At 58.1% G+C, this 14,391-nt stretch overlaps 1 protein-coding gene across 10 annotated transcripts in view; it reads right to left on the bottom strand.

The window, feature by feature from the left end:
- DLG3 (discs large MAGUK scaffold protein 3) overlaps positions 1 to 14,391 on the bottom strand; it is a 75,617-nt gene that overhangs the window by 17,737 nt on the left and 43,489 nt on the right. For all 10 annotated transcript variants that reach the window (XR_010365898.1, XM_064426997.1, XM_064426989.1 and 7 more), the window contains 8 exons: positions 11,774 to 11,824; positions 8,647 to 8,771; positions 8,013 to 8,182; positions 7,544 to 7,680; positions 7,097 to 7,241; positions 6,804 to 6,963; positions 3,356 to 3,512; positions 2,931 to 3,033 (listed from right to left, as the gene is read on the bottom strand). Coding sequence is in view for 9 of the 10 variants with exons in the window: in XM_064426997.1 (XP_064283067.1) it covers positions 2,931 to 3,033; positions 3,356 to 3,512; positions 6,804 to 6,963; positions 7,097 to 7,241; positions 7,544 to 7,680; positions 8,013 to 8,182; positions 8,647 to 8,771; positions 11,774 to 11,824 (1,048 nt within the window). In the remaining variant the exon portion in view is untranslated. The remainder of the gene's footprint in view (positions 1 to 2,930; positions 3,034 to 3,355; positions 3,513 to 6,803; positions 6,964 to 7,096; positions 7,242 to 7,543; positions 7,681 to 8,012; positions 8,183 to 8,646; positions 8,772 to 11,773; positions 11,825 to 14,391) is intronic.

The following is a 14,391-nucleotide window of genomic DNA, read 5'->3' as shown; positions in this document are numbered from 1 at the left end:
ACAAGGGGTGCTCCTGCCTTTGCTCCCTATCTTAGGGCCACCTTGGCTCTGCACCTTGACTCTGGAAGACCTCCTGTGCAGCTGAAACCCTCCCAGGAAGCTTGCCCAGGGTGCAGCAGGGAGGTGAGCCAGGGCTGATCCCCACAGTGTTCAACACGTTCAGGACATGTTTATCAAGACTGAGAAGTATGTAACAGGTGAGCTGGCACCTCCTGCCATGAGTGCCATGGCACCGTGTGCCAGGATGTTTGCTCTTCTCACTCAGCAGCTGGACAAAAACACCCCTGCACCCTCCCACTGCTTTTCCCTTTCCAGGGTGTGGGTGTTCCTAGAGCTGGGCCTGACTCTGTCCCCAGGGGTGAGCTCCATCCTGAGTGGAATCCCTGAGTGTGCACGTGCTACAGACCACTATCAACAGGCAGGGGTCACCTGCCTACCCCAAGAACCCAGAACCAGCACATGTGTGTGACACACCTGCAAACACACCCAGCAGAGCCAACAAAGCCCTGGGTCTGCATCTGGGCACCAGGAGACAGCACAAAGGAAAGACGCTGGCAGACGGGGGAGCTACGTTGGAAAGCAGCCCCTGAGTACACATAAAGCCCTGTATCCAAACACTTCTGCCCAGGCCAGGCCACCAGCACAGCCCAGAAATGCTCAGTCACAGCTTTCAGCCCAGCCACTTGCAAAAACTAGTGACAGATTCAGCCCAGCCTTCTAGCACCCTGACCCCAGACACCTTCCCTCTGCACAGACACCTCCCGCCACAGGCTGAGGAAAGCAGAAGGAAGCACAGCCACAGGGAAAGCTCAGAAGCTTTTAGAACTCATTGCACAGCCCTGGAACTCCCCTTTGAACAGACTGACTCAGAGAAAGGCCATAATACAACTTTTTATATTTTCAGGTGAGGAATGTCAAAGCTTTGTTGCATGGGGTGTGAGGAGAGGAAATTGCTAAATCCAAGTGCTGGTGACAGCAGCAGGCAAAGGTTAGGGGGAGAAGTGCTCAGAGGGAACAGAGCTCACAAAAACTCCAAGGAACCATCACTCCCCCTCCTTGACAGCAGGCAGCAGTGGTCAAAGGTGCTGGTGCTCAGAAGAAAGGCAGGACAGCAGCTCCTCTTTCTAACCCTTCTTGGTTTGGTCTTTGCTTTTTTTCCCTCCTAGTGTCTGGCAGCACAAAACAAGGAGGGTCCCTCAGCCCCCGAGACCTGCACAAGCAGCCTCTGCCCCCTGGAGCCCCAGCGAGGGCAGACACAGAGCACACTGTGCTCATCCAGCACCCCAAGGCAAGCCCTGCCCACGCTCAGGTACCAGAGACAGGTGCCATCCTCCACCTCTGCTAGTGGGGAAGAACTTCTCAAATCCCCTTTCCCCCAGCATCTCCTCCTTTGGCATCCTACAATCCATCTCTCCTGCTCTTTCCACATGACAAACACAGACCAGGCAAACATTTGAGAGCACACAGCCATTGAGTGGGTCCAGCCTCACTCACACTGGGAGATCACACCACGGAAATCTTTCCCCATGACTTCCAGCCCTTCAAGCCTCTGGAGCACTGAGGGCAACTTCCAAGTTACAACAGCCTGTACTCCAGAGCCACAACTCTGCCTTCCCAGGATGGCTGCAGCCCTGTGCTGGGTGCTGATGCCCACACGTGCCAGGGACCACCAGGGACATGGAAAGTCACCAGCTACAACACACTGACATTTCCGCCTCGGTCTACGGTCTACATTTCCGCCTTGTCCAGTCTGACATTTAAGAACCATTCTTGGTTGGTGTCTTTGCCAAATCTCAAGTGGCAAAGGGAGCCAGAAATACGAGAACATTAAGCGCTTCCTGGAAAGAAAGAAAGAAAAAAGCCAAAACAAACAAACCCCACACCCACAGCACAGCCCTGAGCAGCACCAATGACTCCGTGCCCCAGTGGCCTCTGCCATGGGATGGAGGAACAGGGCACACCGGGAGCAGCAGGACCTCGCCCAGAGGAGGCAAGAGATGCAGGGCATGCCTAGGGGGACATCGGCCTCCTGGGCGAGGACTGGAGCAGCTGCTGGACAAAGCTGCTGGAGAGCACCAGCGGGGCCCAGGACGGACGTGTTTTCCAGCGGACGGGAACGGCCGCATCCCGGCACGTGCACGGTGCGGCCCCGGGCACGGCGGCAGCCCCGGAGCAGCCCCGGAGCAGCCCGGGCCCCCCTGCCAGCGCTGCCGCCCGGCCCCGCAGTGTGCGGGCAGCGCCGCTGCCCTGCCGCTGCCCCCGGCGGGACCGCCAGCCCCGGCCGCTGCCAGGGCACCCGAACCCAGCGAAAGGCGGGGGGGCGGCGCCGCAGGTGGGATGCTCAGAGGGGGGACGAGCCCCAGCTCAGCAGCGGCGCCCCGGCTCCAGCCCCGCCCGCACCGCCGTCGCCCTCCACGACCCCCGAGCTCTGCCGACCGCGGGGTCCCGACCGCGAGGCCCGTGGGACCCCACGGAGCCGGGCCTCGCGGCGACGCCCTCCACCAAGCGGAGCTCTTCCCCCTCCCCCGAAGACGACCGCGGCCCGTGAGGCGCCCCGCTGCCGGCGGGTCCCGGCGGGGCTGCCCGGGGTCCCGGGCGCTCACCTGCAGGCGGGGCGGCCGCGGCCCCGCACCCGCCCGGCCCTCACACAAAGCCGCGCAGGCACGGCCGGCGGGACGCCGCGGCCCCGTCCCCCTCCGCGCCGGCCAATCGGCACCCGCCCCGCCCCCGGGCCACGCCCCCCGGCGGCGCCTCGCCCGCAGCCCCCCGCCCCGGCCTCCCGACGGCGCGCCAGCCATGCCCCGCCCCCTCATCTGCATATCACAACGGCCTCATCTGCATAGCCACGCCCCTCATCTGCATATCCCGCTCGGTCCCCATCCCCATCCCGGTCCCGGTCCCGGTCCCGGTCCCGGTGGCCCCGGCGGTACCTTCGGGCCGGTACTGCGCGATGATGGTCACCGTCTGCCCCGCCCGCTTCAGCGCCGCCGCCGCCTGCTCGTGGGTGGCGTTGCGGAGGTTCACGCCGTTCACCTGCGGGACACAGCGGCTCCCGTGAACCGGACCCGCGGGGCACCAGCCACGGGGGCCTGCCCCGCGCCTCGGCCCCGCTGCCCCGCCCCTGCACCGTTAGCCACTCTCTGGGAGCCTCATCGCTCTGCCACTGCTCCCCCAGCACCACGCCTGGTACCGGCACCCCCAGCACCGGCACCCCGGTACCCGGCCAGCGCAGGCAGCAGCGCTGTCCCACCCCGGGGCCGTGCCAACACACCGGCACCGGATGAACCCCACAGAACCGTGCCCAGCCGGGGCCGTGGGGGGCCGTGAAGGGGCAGCGGGGGCCCCACCAACTCACCGAGAGGATTCGGTCTCCCCTCCGCAGCTCCCCGCTGAGGTCAGCAGGGCCTCCAGCCAGGATGAAGGACACAAAGATCCCCTCGCCATCTTCCCCCCCAACAATGTTGAAGCCCAGGCCGGTGGAGCCTTTGTGCAGGATGATTTTCCGGGGCTCCCTGGAAGGACACATAAGGGACAGGGAGACATCGGGGTGAGGAGAGGCAAAGCTGGTGACAGGCTCTTCTGTGCCCAGGGCTCGTGGCACGTTGGTGGGGCTGGAGTCACCCGAGTGCAGCCTGGTGTGACTCAGCCCTCAGCACTGTGGAGACTGATAAAGAGCCTGAAGAGGTGGCAGGTGGAGTGACATGAGACACAGCACGGACAGAGACAGAGCATCCACTGTGAAATGACACACAGAAACACTGAACTGCATGGTGGCATCAGATGCCACGAGCCAGGAGGGCGGGATCAATCCCCTCCACAGCATGGCAAGTGTGCCTACAGCCCCTCCAGTGCCACAGACCTGCACAGCTCAGCAGAAGTCCTGCATTTTTTGATGACTTAATTCTGTCACAGCTCAAACAATAGGCAGGCAAAAGCAGAAAGACAGCTTGGCATTGCAAAACTCCTGTGCCAGTTTTTGTCTGGGAGAAAAAAACAATGTGATGGGAACAACGGCAGCTCCCAGCTCAAGCTCTGGACTGAAATAAGGAATAAATGATGCCAGACAATTAGCACAGGCTGGTGGTGATTGCAAGCCAACATGATACTGGAGAGCATCAGTGTGGCTGGATCCTGGGCACTTCCTTGGGTACCACAAGGACCAAAGGCCTGACATGGGGCTCAGCAGCCTGACCAACCACTCACCTGCCAGGTATCAGAGGGAGATCTCTGGGCTGTATTAGGAGAGATCCTGCAGCCCAGGCATGGCATTGAGTGAGGCACCCTAAAAAGCTGGCAGGCTTGTGCTGAGAGAGCCCTGGGGCACTGGGGTGGGGGGCTGGAACACACCAGAACCAGATCAGAAGAGATGCTGAGTCAAAAGATGCTCAACCCCAAGTCCTCAAGATGTTACAGGACTTGGCTTAGGGGCAGTTGTGAGGGGGCAGGGAGGGCTGCAGCCATCAGTCCCTCTGCAGCAAAGCTGTGCCTAGGGCTAGAGTTCTCTCAGGGGAAGAAATAGGTCAGGTTTCTGGGTCTGCAAACCCTGCCTCCAACCAGGAGATGAACTTGCTCTGCCCCTCGGGTTTTGCTGCTGCCCAAGCAGCGTGCAGGAAGCACAACCTCAGCCCAGGGTAGGGGGGAGCATCCCCAGCACCCGTGAGGACCAGACAGCTTGGGTGGAAGGTGAAGAGACCCTACAAGAACAAGGGGAGGAAATGAAGCCCCAGAGAGGCACATCACAGGTCTCAGTCCTGACGTGCACTCCTGGCTTCCATCCTCCTCACAGGAGGAATGACACAGATTCTCCAGGCAGATGCCATGCTGAATGTCACAGTGTTAACACTGGGACCTCAGCACAGAGCAGCTGAGGGGATCCTGTGGGGCTGTGCTGGGTCTGGGCTGCTGTGGTGGAGCTCACTGGAAAACAGATTCTTTGGTTCCCAGCCCTAGGTGCTGCACAGGAGGCCTTCAGCACTCTCCTGGGAAGCACGAGCCAAGTGCTGAGCCCACTGCAGGCTGTGGACCTGCTGGGTAGCAGGGGGCTGTGCCTGGCACACTGATGCCAGCCTGTCTGCAGTGGGGCCTTCCACAAGGCAGCACCATCCTCTAGTGGCCACCAGCACGTGCTGCATCAGGGCTGTGCCGAGCCATTGCTGTGCCATGGCCACTGCCAAGCCACCACTGTGCCATTGTCACTGCCATGCCACCACTGAACCACTGCCGAGCCATCACTGTGCCACTGTCACTCTAAAGCCACCACTGAACCACTGCTGAGCCATTGCTGTGCCACTGTCACTGCCAAGCCACTGCCAAGCCACTGGAGAGCCCTGATCACACCACTGCCACTGCCAAGCCACAACTGAGCCACTGCTGGGCCATCACTGTGGCACTGCCACTGCCAAGCCACTGCTGGGCCATCACTGTGCCATTGCCACTGGCTAAGCCTAAGCTGGGTTGCTCTTTCTGCTCTCTAATCCACAAATTGGAATGTTGGCATGCGCAAGAAGGGACACCTGCTGGGACCAGGGTCTCTGGTGTGTTTTGCAAATATTGGGACTCATTCCCTTCTGTGGTGCACTGTAATGGCAGACAGCACTGCTCCTGCATCATCCCCCTGTGCCCTGACAGCACAGAAGTTGCTACACCTGCTGAGGATGCCGTGCCAGAAACAGGCTCTAGAATGGCACTGATGGTGCCAAGACCTGTGGGAGAAGTGGGTGAGGGTGGAAGACAGTGCTGCACAGGTCATGGTGTACAGGGACACCCAGCTGTGGCTGAGCACCAAGAAGTGAGAAAGCCCCATGAAAAGATGAGTGCAGACACTCTCCAGGGGGATGGCAGACCTGAGAGCAGATGGCAAGTCAGGGACTCCCACTCCAGCATCCACCACTCACCTGCAGAATGGGAGCACCCTGGACAAAGCTACTGCATCTTCCACTGCAGGCACACTCCCAAAACCAGCCTGCAACCTTGTCCCAAACAGCAGAGCCAGCCCTAAGGCTAAGTCAAATGCTGGTCCTCATTAATCAGCCTAAGCGCTACAGCCCTGGCCCTCGGGATAGCACATTCAGAGCACTGCCCCCAGGGCTGTGACAAGAAGAAGGTAAGCTGTAAGAATCAGCTAGTAGAGCAGGACTTTCCAGGTGTCTCTCTCCCACCCTGAGCTTGAGGCTTTGGAGAAGTTTTATACCACATTTAGGCTCACAGCAATGTTTTCTTTGTGCTCCTCTTTATTTCCTGGCTTCAGGAAACAAACCTGTTCATGCAGCATGGGGCAAAGGGGCTGTGCCAGGGCTGGACAGGAGGCTGTCAGGCCAGGGGCTGGCAGTCATTGGAATTACACCTGAGTGCGGGTGGTTTGGGATGCCAGTCTCAGAGAGCATGGCTTGTTTGCAAGGCTGAGCTCCCCCTGGCCCTTCACCCCTGTCCCAGCTCCACCTGGGGACATCCTGGCAGCCTGTGGCACTGCTGGGTGGCACCATCAGGGCAGGGAACACCTTGTATTGCAGGTATTGTGAAATAAGCAAGAGAATGAAGCTGAAATGCAGTTGTGTAAGGCTTGTGACAGAGTAGGAGAGGGAATGGAGAGGGAGTGAATGCAGCAAGCCAGAGACTGACACAGCAGGGCTGGTCTCAGGGGGTGAGCACAGACCTCGTTATGGGGACCTCAGGCATTGCACCACACACCTCCAAATGTCCTTCTGAGGCTCTGCACTGGCAGTGGGGATGACACCAAGCCACCACAGAGGGAAAGTGAGGGAATGAGAACGAGCATGACAGGGATGCTCCTGCCTGGTACTCACCTGGTGAAGTCATCGTCTCCGATCATGTGCCGAGGGATAGGCGAGTACCGGGACGGAGTCACCTGGGGAGGGATGGGATAGGCAGGCTTGCTCTCAACGCTGCCCAGGTAGCCCAGACTGGAGTTATGGCTTATGTGGTTGTCAGCCATGGCTGAGAAGGCTGCAGGGGAGGAGAAGGCCATCAGGAGCAGAAATCCACACACAATGAGGACACGGAGACCAGCCCAGCCCTGCTCCCCGCCCCAGCACCAAGGTGCCCCACAGCCCCACAGCCCAGCCAGCGGCGTACGTACTGCTGGCGTAGTCGGGGGGCGCGTACATGTCGTTGAGGTGGATGTTGCCAGGCTTGGCCACTTTCAGGTACACCATGTCAGAGGTGTTCTTCAGGGCGGCCACTGCCTCCTCGTGCCGCACGTCCTGCAGGTTTGTGTTATTCACCTGCCAGAGGGAAAGGGACAGGGCTGAGCAGGAGGGCAGGGACCAGGGCAGCCCTGCGGGAGTGGTTTTCCATAGGGGAGGTGCCACAGTAGCTCCAGAGGCATGGGACCATCGCCTTGGGTTTGGCCCTCCTGCCTGCAGCCATTGCTGTGCCTGCCCTCCCACAGCAACATCCCAGCAGGAGCCCCAGGGAAGAGGGTGAAGCTGCTGACAGGATGAGTGCTAGGGTTCAGGATCAACACTGCATGACAGTGGAACCTGTTCAGCTTCTCCTCATGGCTGGCTGTGGCCACGGGGCTTACCGCAAGCAGCCGGTCCCCGATCTGCAGGCGCCCGTCCTTCTGGGCAGCACCTCCCTCGATGATCTTGGTGATGTAGATGCTGTTGTCCCCAGGGATGTGCTGGTTCCCGATGCCCCCTGCAATGCTGAACCCCAGGCCTGAGGGAGAGTGAGAATGCAGGTGAGGGACAGACAGATAGACATACAGACAGAGACCACAGCCCCTGTGCCTCACTGGGCTTCACACCCTGCCCAAACCCAGCAGGCAATGAGCCACCCCAGCACTGTGGGTCTGTCCCACGCCCCATGTCCCAGAGCATTCCACACTGCTCAGCCACCCTGCAGCATCCTGCACTGCAGCGGTGCCGCCTCGCATCCCACATCCCCGTGAGGCTGCCCTGCATCTCATGGCATCTCACACCGAGGGGTCACCCACACTGTCCTGTGGGGCAGTGGGGCACCTGGCCAAGCGAGCAGAGAGGGGGGCTCACCTTTGGGGCCCTTCATCAGGTTCACCTCCATGATGGTCTCTGGCGGGGGCTGCCGGCGGCGCACCACGAGCCGCACCACGGGGCCTGCTTCCTTCAGGGCCTCCACAGCTTTGCTGTGCACAACCTCAGAGACATCCACGTCGTTCACCCGCAGCACGCAGTCGTTCACCCTGTGGGCACAGCATGGCCCTGAGCATCCCTGGGGAACGAGCAGCCCATGCCACCCTCCTCTGGTCACCCTCTGCCACCCTCCCCAGCCACACAAATGAGAGTTGCTCGAGCTGGTCAGATCACGCCCTGCTGGGTGAGAAAGTGATCCCTCCCAAAGTGGGGGAGAGTGGTGCTGGTTCCTGTAGTGCAACCCTGAAGAAGATGAGAAGGAAGGCTGGATCCCTGCCCTGGGCTGCAGCGGGATGGATGGCAGAAGGAGCCTGATACAGGGAGGGGAGGATGGGTGGCTACAGACAGGAGGCTGGTGGCCAGTGATGGTGGACATCCCTGTCCTGAGGGGATCTGGCTGTGGGAAAGAGACATATGGAGGCCAAGGACCACATCAGGAAAAGGGGATAGGCCTCGAGGGTCCATGCAGAGATCCTGGGTGACACCCTGGCTGCTCCCCCAGCCCTGTACTCACCCTAGACGGCCATCCATGGCTGCTGCTCCCCCAGGGATGATCTTGGTGATGAAGATACCCGGGTCATCTGGAACATGGGGGTTGTCGATGCCTCCCGCTATGCTGAAGCCGAGGCCAGAGTTACCCTGTGGGAAATCAAACGCTGTGCCTTTCCCCCAGGGGCAACTGCTTCCTGCCAGCCCTCCTTACACGGGTCCCCAGCTGTGGGACTGCCTGGGGCGCAGGAGCCCTTGCAGCAGCTCTCCCACCCCGGGGTGCCCGGCTCAGGGGGCAGAGGGATGCTGGCTGGAGGAGAGGCTGGCGTTCCTCAGCTGAGTGCTCGGCGCAGCAGCGTGGAGCACTGAACAGATGGAGGGGGGAGTGGGAGCCGCCGAGGACCTCCCTCAGCACCGCGTCTCCACGGAGAGACGAAGGCAGGCGGGGAGCTGGGGGAAGAGGAGGTGGTCCTTGGCGGAGAAAACCTCCCCTTGCTGGCTGCTCCCCAGGAGGAGACACCGATGCCGCAGCCCGCACAGAGCAGCGGGGATTGTGCCAGTCACCAGCATCCCACTCCTGCCCCTCTGCACCCTGGGATGTGGCCCTGGCACAAAGCCCAGCTGGGGACCGGCAATGCTGATGACAAAATTTACAGGTTTGCGTGGAGGTGGCTATCAGGATGGAGTGGGCTCTCCAGTTCTGTCTCCTTTTCCTCACAGACATGCTTGGAGCATCACTTGAGCTTCTCCTGCCGAATTATGCCTGGGGGGAATGCAGGGACCACAGCTCACCTCCAGGCCATTCCCCCAGCATCTCAGGATGGAGTGGCCATGGCCCTGTGCTGCCTCTCCCACTTGCAGGATCCTCATTAGTGACACACTCACAGGCGCTGCTTCCAGATCCATGCTTGATGCAAGTGGACAATTCCTGCCTTTTTTGCTCTGCCTTGAAAATCAGATGGCTTCTTGCCTTGTTTCCTCATGTGGAAGAGCTGACACTTAGTCACATACAGTTGTGCCTGCCTCTTGTACACAAGTGGCTCTCCTGGCTGCCCATGGCCCCAGTGCTCAGTGGGAGCTGAGGGGGTGCTCTGCTCTTCCAGGGGACCTGTGGCTCAGAGGGCCACACTGGAACTCCATCTCCTCAGGATAATTTAGCACCAACAGCCAGCTGGGACTTGCACTTCTCCCCAGCAATTTTGCCCCAGCATCAGCTCCTGCAGCGATGCAGAGCTGGCTTTGTGACACTGGTGACACAGCACCAGCAGCCACCAATGCCTGTCACTGTGCAGCGCTCCCGGATGCTCTCTGGCCAGCTGGGATTTGGCTGGCATGTGACACAGAGGCATTCAACAGTAAAGGTCTAGGCTGCTCTCTTTCCTCTATGCTGGGTTCTGATTACCCTGTGCCTAGCTCAAAAAAGCTCTTTACTGTCACAGAGACCAAGCCTGGCTGCAGCAAGGCAGGTGAGTTGAAAAATGATCTCCAGCTATTAGTTGTGCCTGTCTATGGAAGGTCTTTGGTTAGCCACAAAACCTGGAAATGATCTGGGAGGTGTTAATTTTTATTTTGATAAACCTCAAAAAGGAGTCCAAGGATTTCTTAGCTGACATCAGGGTTGATGCCACGATGCCAGGGCAGTTCCTGCTGTGGACACATATGGTGGGTAAACACAAAGCCACGTCGCTCTGCAGATTGTGTTTCTGCTATTATTGCTCCCAAAATGCTGCTGCATTTATGCTTGTCCTTACAAAAAAGACAAGGATTAATAACAGTGGCTGACCAGTGATTTTGGGGTACACTGAGGTCAATTCTGGAAGCCAAACACCCCAGCAAGGGGACAGCCTCACCTGCAGGCACCAGGGTGCTTCTTCTGCATTAAGACAGGATTGTTGGATCCCACCAGGGACCAGGTGAAGGACCTGGGTATGGTCCATACTAGCTCAGGCTGCTAAGCAGTGAGATTCCCTCATGGTTTCTTGCTGTTGGAGAATGAATTGCTGCCTGAGGCTTTGAAATGAGGGCATCAATGAGTGCTGCCTCTGTGTGGTCCTGCCAGCTCTTCCCCTGTTCCCACTATGGGCTGAGGACAGAGGATGCTCTGAATCCCCGAGACAAGGCTTTTGCCTGTGACTTGGGCCCAGAGCAAGAAGCACTTAGCCCAAAAAGGAAGGAACCTCTGGGCTGGTTTCGTCAGGCACGCCGGGGAAGCGGTGGGTGAGGCGGCAGCCCCAGATAACCTTCCGTCCACCCACCTCTGTGATGCAGAGCCAAGGGAAGGAGGGAGATGACTAAAGGCAGAGAGGAACAGAATAATGAGCGCTGCGTCTTCCCCTGCAACGCCGGCCACGCGGCGAGGCTGAGCCCGGCAGCGAGGGGGAGGCAAGGTGTGCCGTGGGGAGAGGGGCAGCCTCCCACCACAGCCATTCCCAGCCAGCAGGGCTGTGCCTGCCTCTCGGAGTAAAGCCTGGGCCAGCTTTTCCCGCTCCCTCTCCATCCCTCCTCCCCTGCTGCTTCCCGGGCAACAGAAAGCCCTTGGTGCCCTGCGTGCTGCTGGCTTGGCCCTGGATAAACCCCACACATGGGGGGAGCTGGTTCTAGCCACGGCTGGTGTGGCACATGCCATCACCTCTGTGTTGCCAAGAAAGAAAAGGCTTGAGCAGGAGCTTCCTCTGTTGTGGTTTGTTTCACTAAATAACCTGTTCCAGCATCCCAAGGCTGTGTGGGATGAGGCCCTAGAGTGACAGGAGCCTGGTGGCAGGGTGGCTTTAGTCCCTGTGCCCAGTTGTGGGGTGCACCCACCTCTGTCTGCACGAGCAGGGCTCCCCACACCTCTGCTTCTGACAAAGGCAATGACAAAGAGCCTCCCCCCGTGCTCTGCACTGATGAGTTTGTGGGGGTGAGGGTGTGAAAGAGGGAGGCAAGGGAGAAGCCTTCCTCCCTCCCTTCTGGAGGGGTGTGCAGGGGGAGAGGGGAGCAGCAAGCCCACCCTGGTGGGAGCCAGGCTGGCAAAGCAGGTGTAAAGCCTCCAAAGAGAGCGGGGAGCAGAGCCCAAGCTCTCCCCATCGCTGTGCAGGATGCGTGGGGGGCCAGCTGTGCCGGGGGTGGGCGAGGGGGAGGAGGCTGCTGGTGGGTGAGCGAGGAGCACTTACCCTTTCCAAGACGATCTCTTCATACTTGAACATCCCATCACTGCCATTCATCTGCAGAGAGGGAGACAGCGTGTTACGACTCTCTGCTGGTCCTGGGGGAATTTGTTTTTCCTCTCTGCTAGCTGAACATGAAGAATCCAACCTAAAAGCGGCACCATCACCGCTGAAAAAGCCTTAAATGCAACTGCTTGAGCCTGCCATGGAATTAAACCATGTGCTGCTTTTCTCTCTGGGCATGAGCCAAAGCCCACTGACTTTAATGCACTTCTGTGCAAAGCCTTTATTCTCCCAGCTCATTTCTCCAGCCATGAAAAGGAACACAACCCAAGGCACAAAAAGAAATAACACCTTTGTTATGCAGCATATAATTAACCTCAGGAATTCACTGCTTGAGGAAGGGAAGAGAGGGGGTCGGTCCATTTAAAGGGAAAAAAATGTCTGTACATAATAACATAATAAACACCTTTAGCAGCTTATATTTTTAAAATCTTTTCGTGGCGTGACTGTATTAACAGGAAATTCAGGCTAATTTATTCTACGAAATTAGTTGGGTGCAAAGGAAACAAGGTGTGAGAGAGTGGGGCACAGTAAGAGGTGAAAACATTGTGATGCCCTTCTGTACAGAAATGGTGTAGCCTGTCTCAGTGCTGTACACCACTGATCCCCACGCTTAAAAGTCTCCCATACCCAAAGTACCAAAGCAAAGCTCTTGGAAACATAATGAATAGAAACAAAAAGGGATGCAATTGTAGGCTGTAAAATGGTAAATGTAGACTCAAAAAAAAAAAAAAAAAAAATCCATTCTCCAAATAATCAACAGCGCACAGGAAAAATGTAGCAGTTTCACTCCATATCATCAGGATCAGGCCAGAAACAGCTGCCAAGGCCTAAAATTTAGCAAGATTTGCAATGCAATTGGCTACTGAAACATCCAACACTTAACAGCAACAGTTTCAAAGGAAACTGAATTGGAAGGGAGCTCAGAGGGTCAAGGAATCCAACTCCTGGCCCTGCACAGTCCCCCCAGCCATCCCACCATGTGCCTGAGAGTGTTGTCCAAATGCTCCTGGAACCCTGACCAATCCCTGGGAGCCTGTTCAGTGTCCCACCATCCTCTGTGTGAAAAACCCTGTCCTAATGCCCAGCCCAAACCTGCCCTGACACAGCTTTGTGCCCTTCCCTCAGGTCACTGAGCACCTGAGAGGAGAGATCAGCGTCTGCTCCTCTGATTCCCCTCAAGGGGAAGCTGCAGACTGGTGAGCTCTGTCCTCAGCCTCCTCTCCTCCAGGCTGAATAAGCCAAGTCACCTCACCCTTTCCTCCTATGGTCTCCTCTAGACCATCCTCTACCTTTGCAGCCTCCTTTGGATGCTCTCTATAGCTTTATATCCTTTTATTGTGGCCCCAGGACTCGAGGTGAGGCTGCCCCGGTGGGAACAGAGCCGCACAATCCTTCCTTGCCCATCAGGTGATGCTGTCCCTGCTGCACCCCAGGCCAAGGCTGGCCTTTTTGGCTTCCAGGGAACACTGTTGACTGACATTTATTTTGGAGGGGATTGAACTCAACCTCATAATTTGAGTCATTCTGGGAAAGAAGGGATGGGACATGGGTAGTTCTGTATGACAAGGCAGAGGCAGTGGAAGCTGCACTCAGCAGGCAAACACCTCTCACTGTGCAGTCCTGCCTCTGGACAACATGCAGGGTTCCTCATCTGGGTTTTACATCCACCATTAACTGATGGCTCACAGATCACATGGAGCCTGTATTCCAAACTGGAGCTGACATGCCTTTGTTTGGATTCAGTTCTCCTCATGAGGCACCAGCATGCTGGCTGTGTCCTGCTTTCCCAGCTCCTTGCTATCTGCCCCTGCCATCCTCCACACCCCAGGGTTCTGGGTCATTCCATGGAGAGAACAGCAACCATAACATTTATGCTAAAGCCATCATCTGACACCACAGAAGAAAACCCAGCGAGGCAGCGGTGAGGCTCCATTGATAAGCAGGAAGAGGAAACAGGAGTTTTTCTGGGTGGCAACAATCAGGGGCCCATGCAGAGAAGCAGTGCTGCAGGACAGGATCTGGGGTAGGGCTGTGCCACCTGTGACACCACACACCCTCATGCCCTGCCCCGGGATGCCAAAGCAATCCCACACCCTGTACTGCACTTCAAGGATGAGGCTGGCCAAAAAGATGGGAATGAGGGTCCAGCAAACACAGACTGAGTGTGTTGTCCCTCCTTGGATGTGCCCTGTGCCTGGTGCCTCTCAGCCACAGGAAGATTTCAGGGGATAGTTCAGGTTTGGGACATCAGATACTCCAATAGTAGGATGCTCAGATCCTCCCAGCTCATTGGGAAAGGCTTTGGCCAGCTCTTACAGGAGGATCTTGCAGCAGAAAAGCAGAGTAACCCACAGCAGGATCTCTGCCAGCCTCAGACGGTCAGGGACACAAGGTCAGTGCCACCTTCTGCCACAGTACCGCCCTGTGCTGTGCTCCTGTGGGCAGAGGGGCATTGCTTCCCTCACCACAGGGGAGGAATGGGCCACCTTTCCCTGTTTTCATCTGCACATACTGACTAATCCTGAGTGCAGCCAGTTCGCTGGCCAGTGCCACCCTCA

Source organism: Passer domesticus, chromosome 7 (genome assembly GCF_036417665.1).
Source record: "Passer domesticus isolate bPasDom1 chromosome 7, bPasDom1.hap1, whole genome shotgun sequence".
Taxonomy (NCBI): domain Eukaryota; kingdom Metazoa; phylum Chordata; class Aves; order Passeriformes; family Passeridae; genus Passer; species Passer domesticus.
The sequence above is the reverse complement of the archived record's forward strand: the minus strand, read 5'-3'. Positions and strand labels throughout refer to the sequence as shown.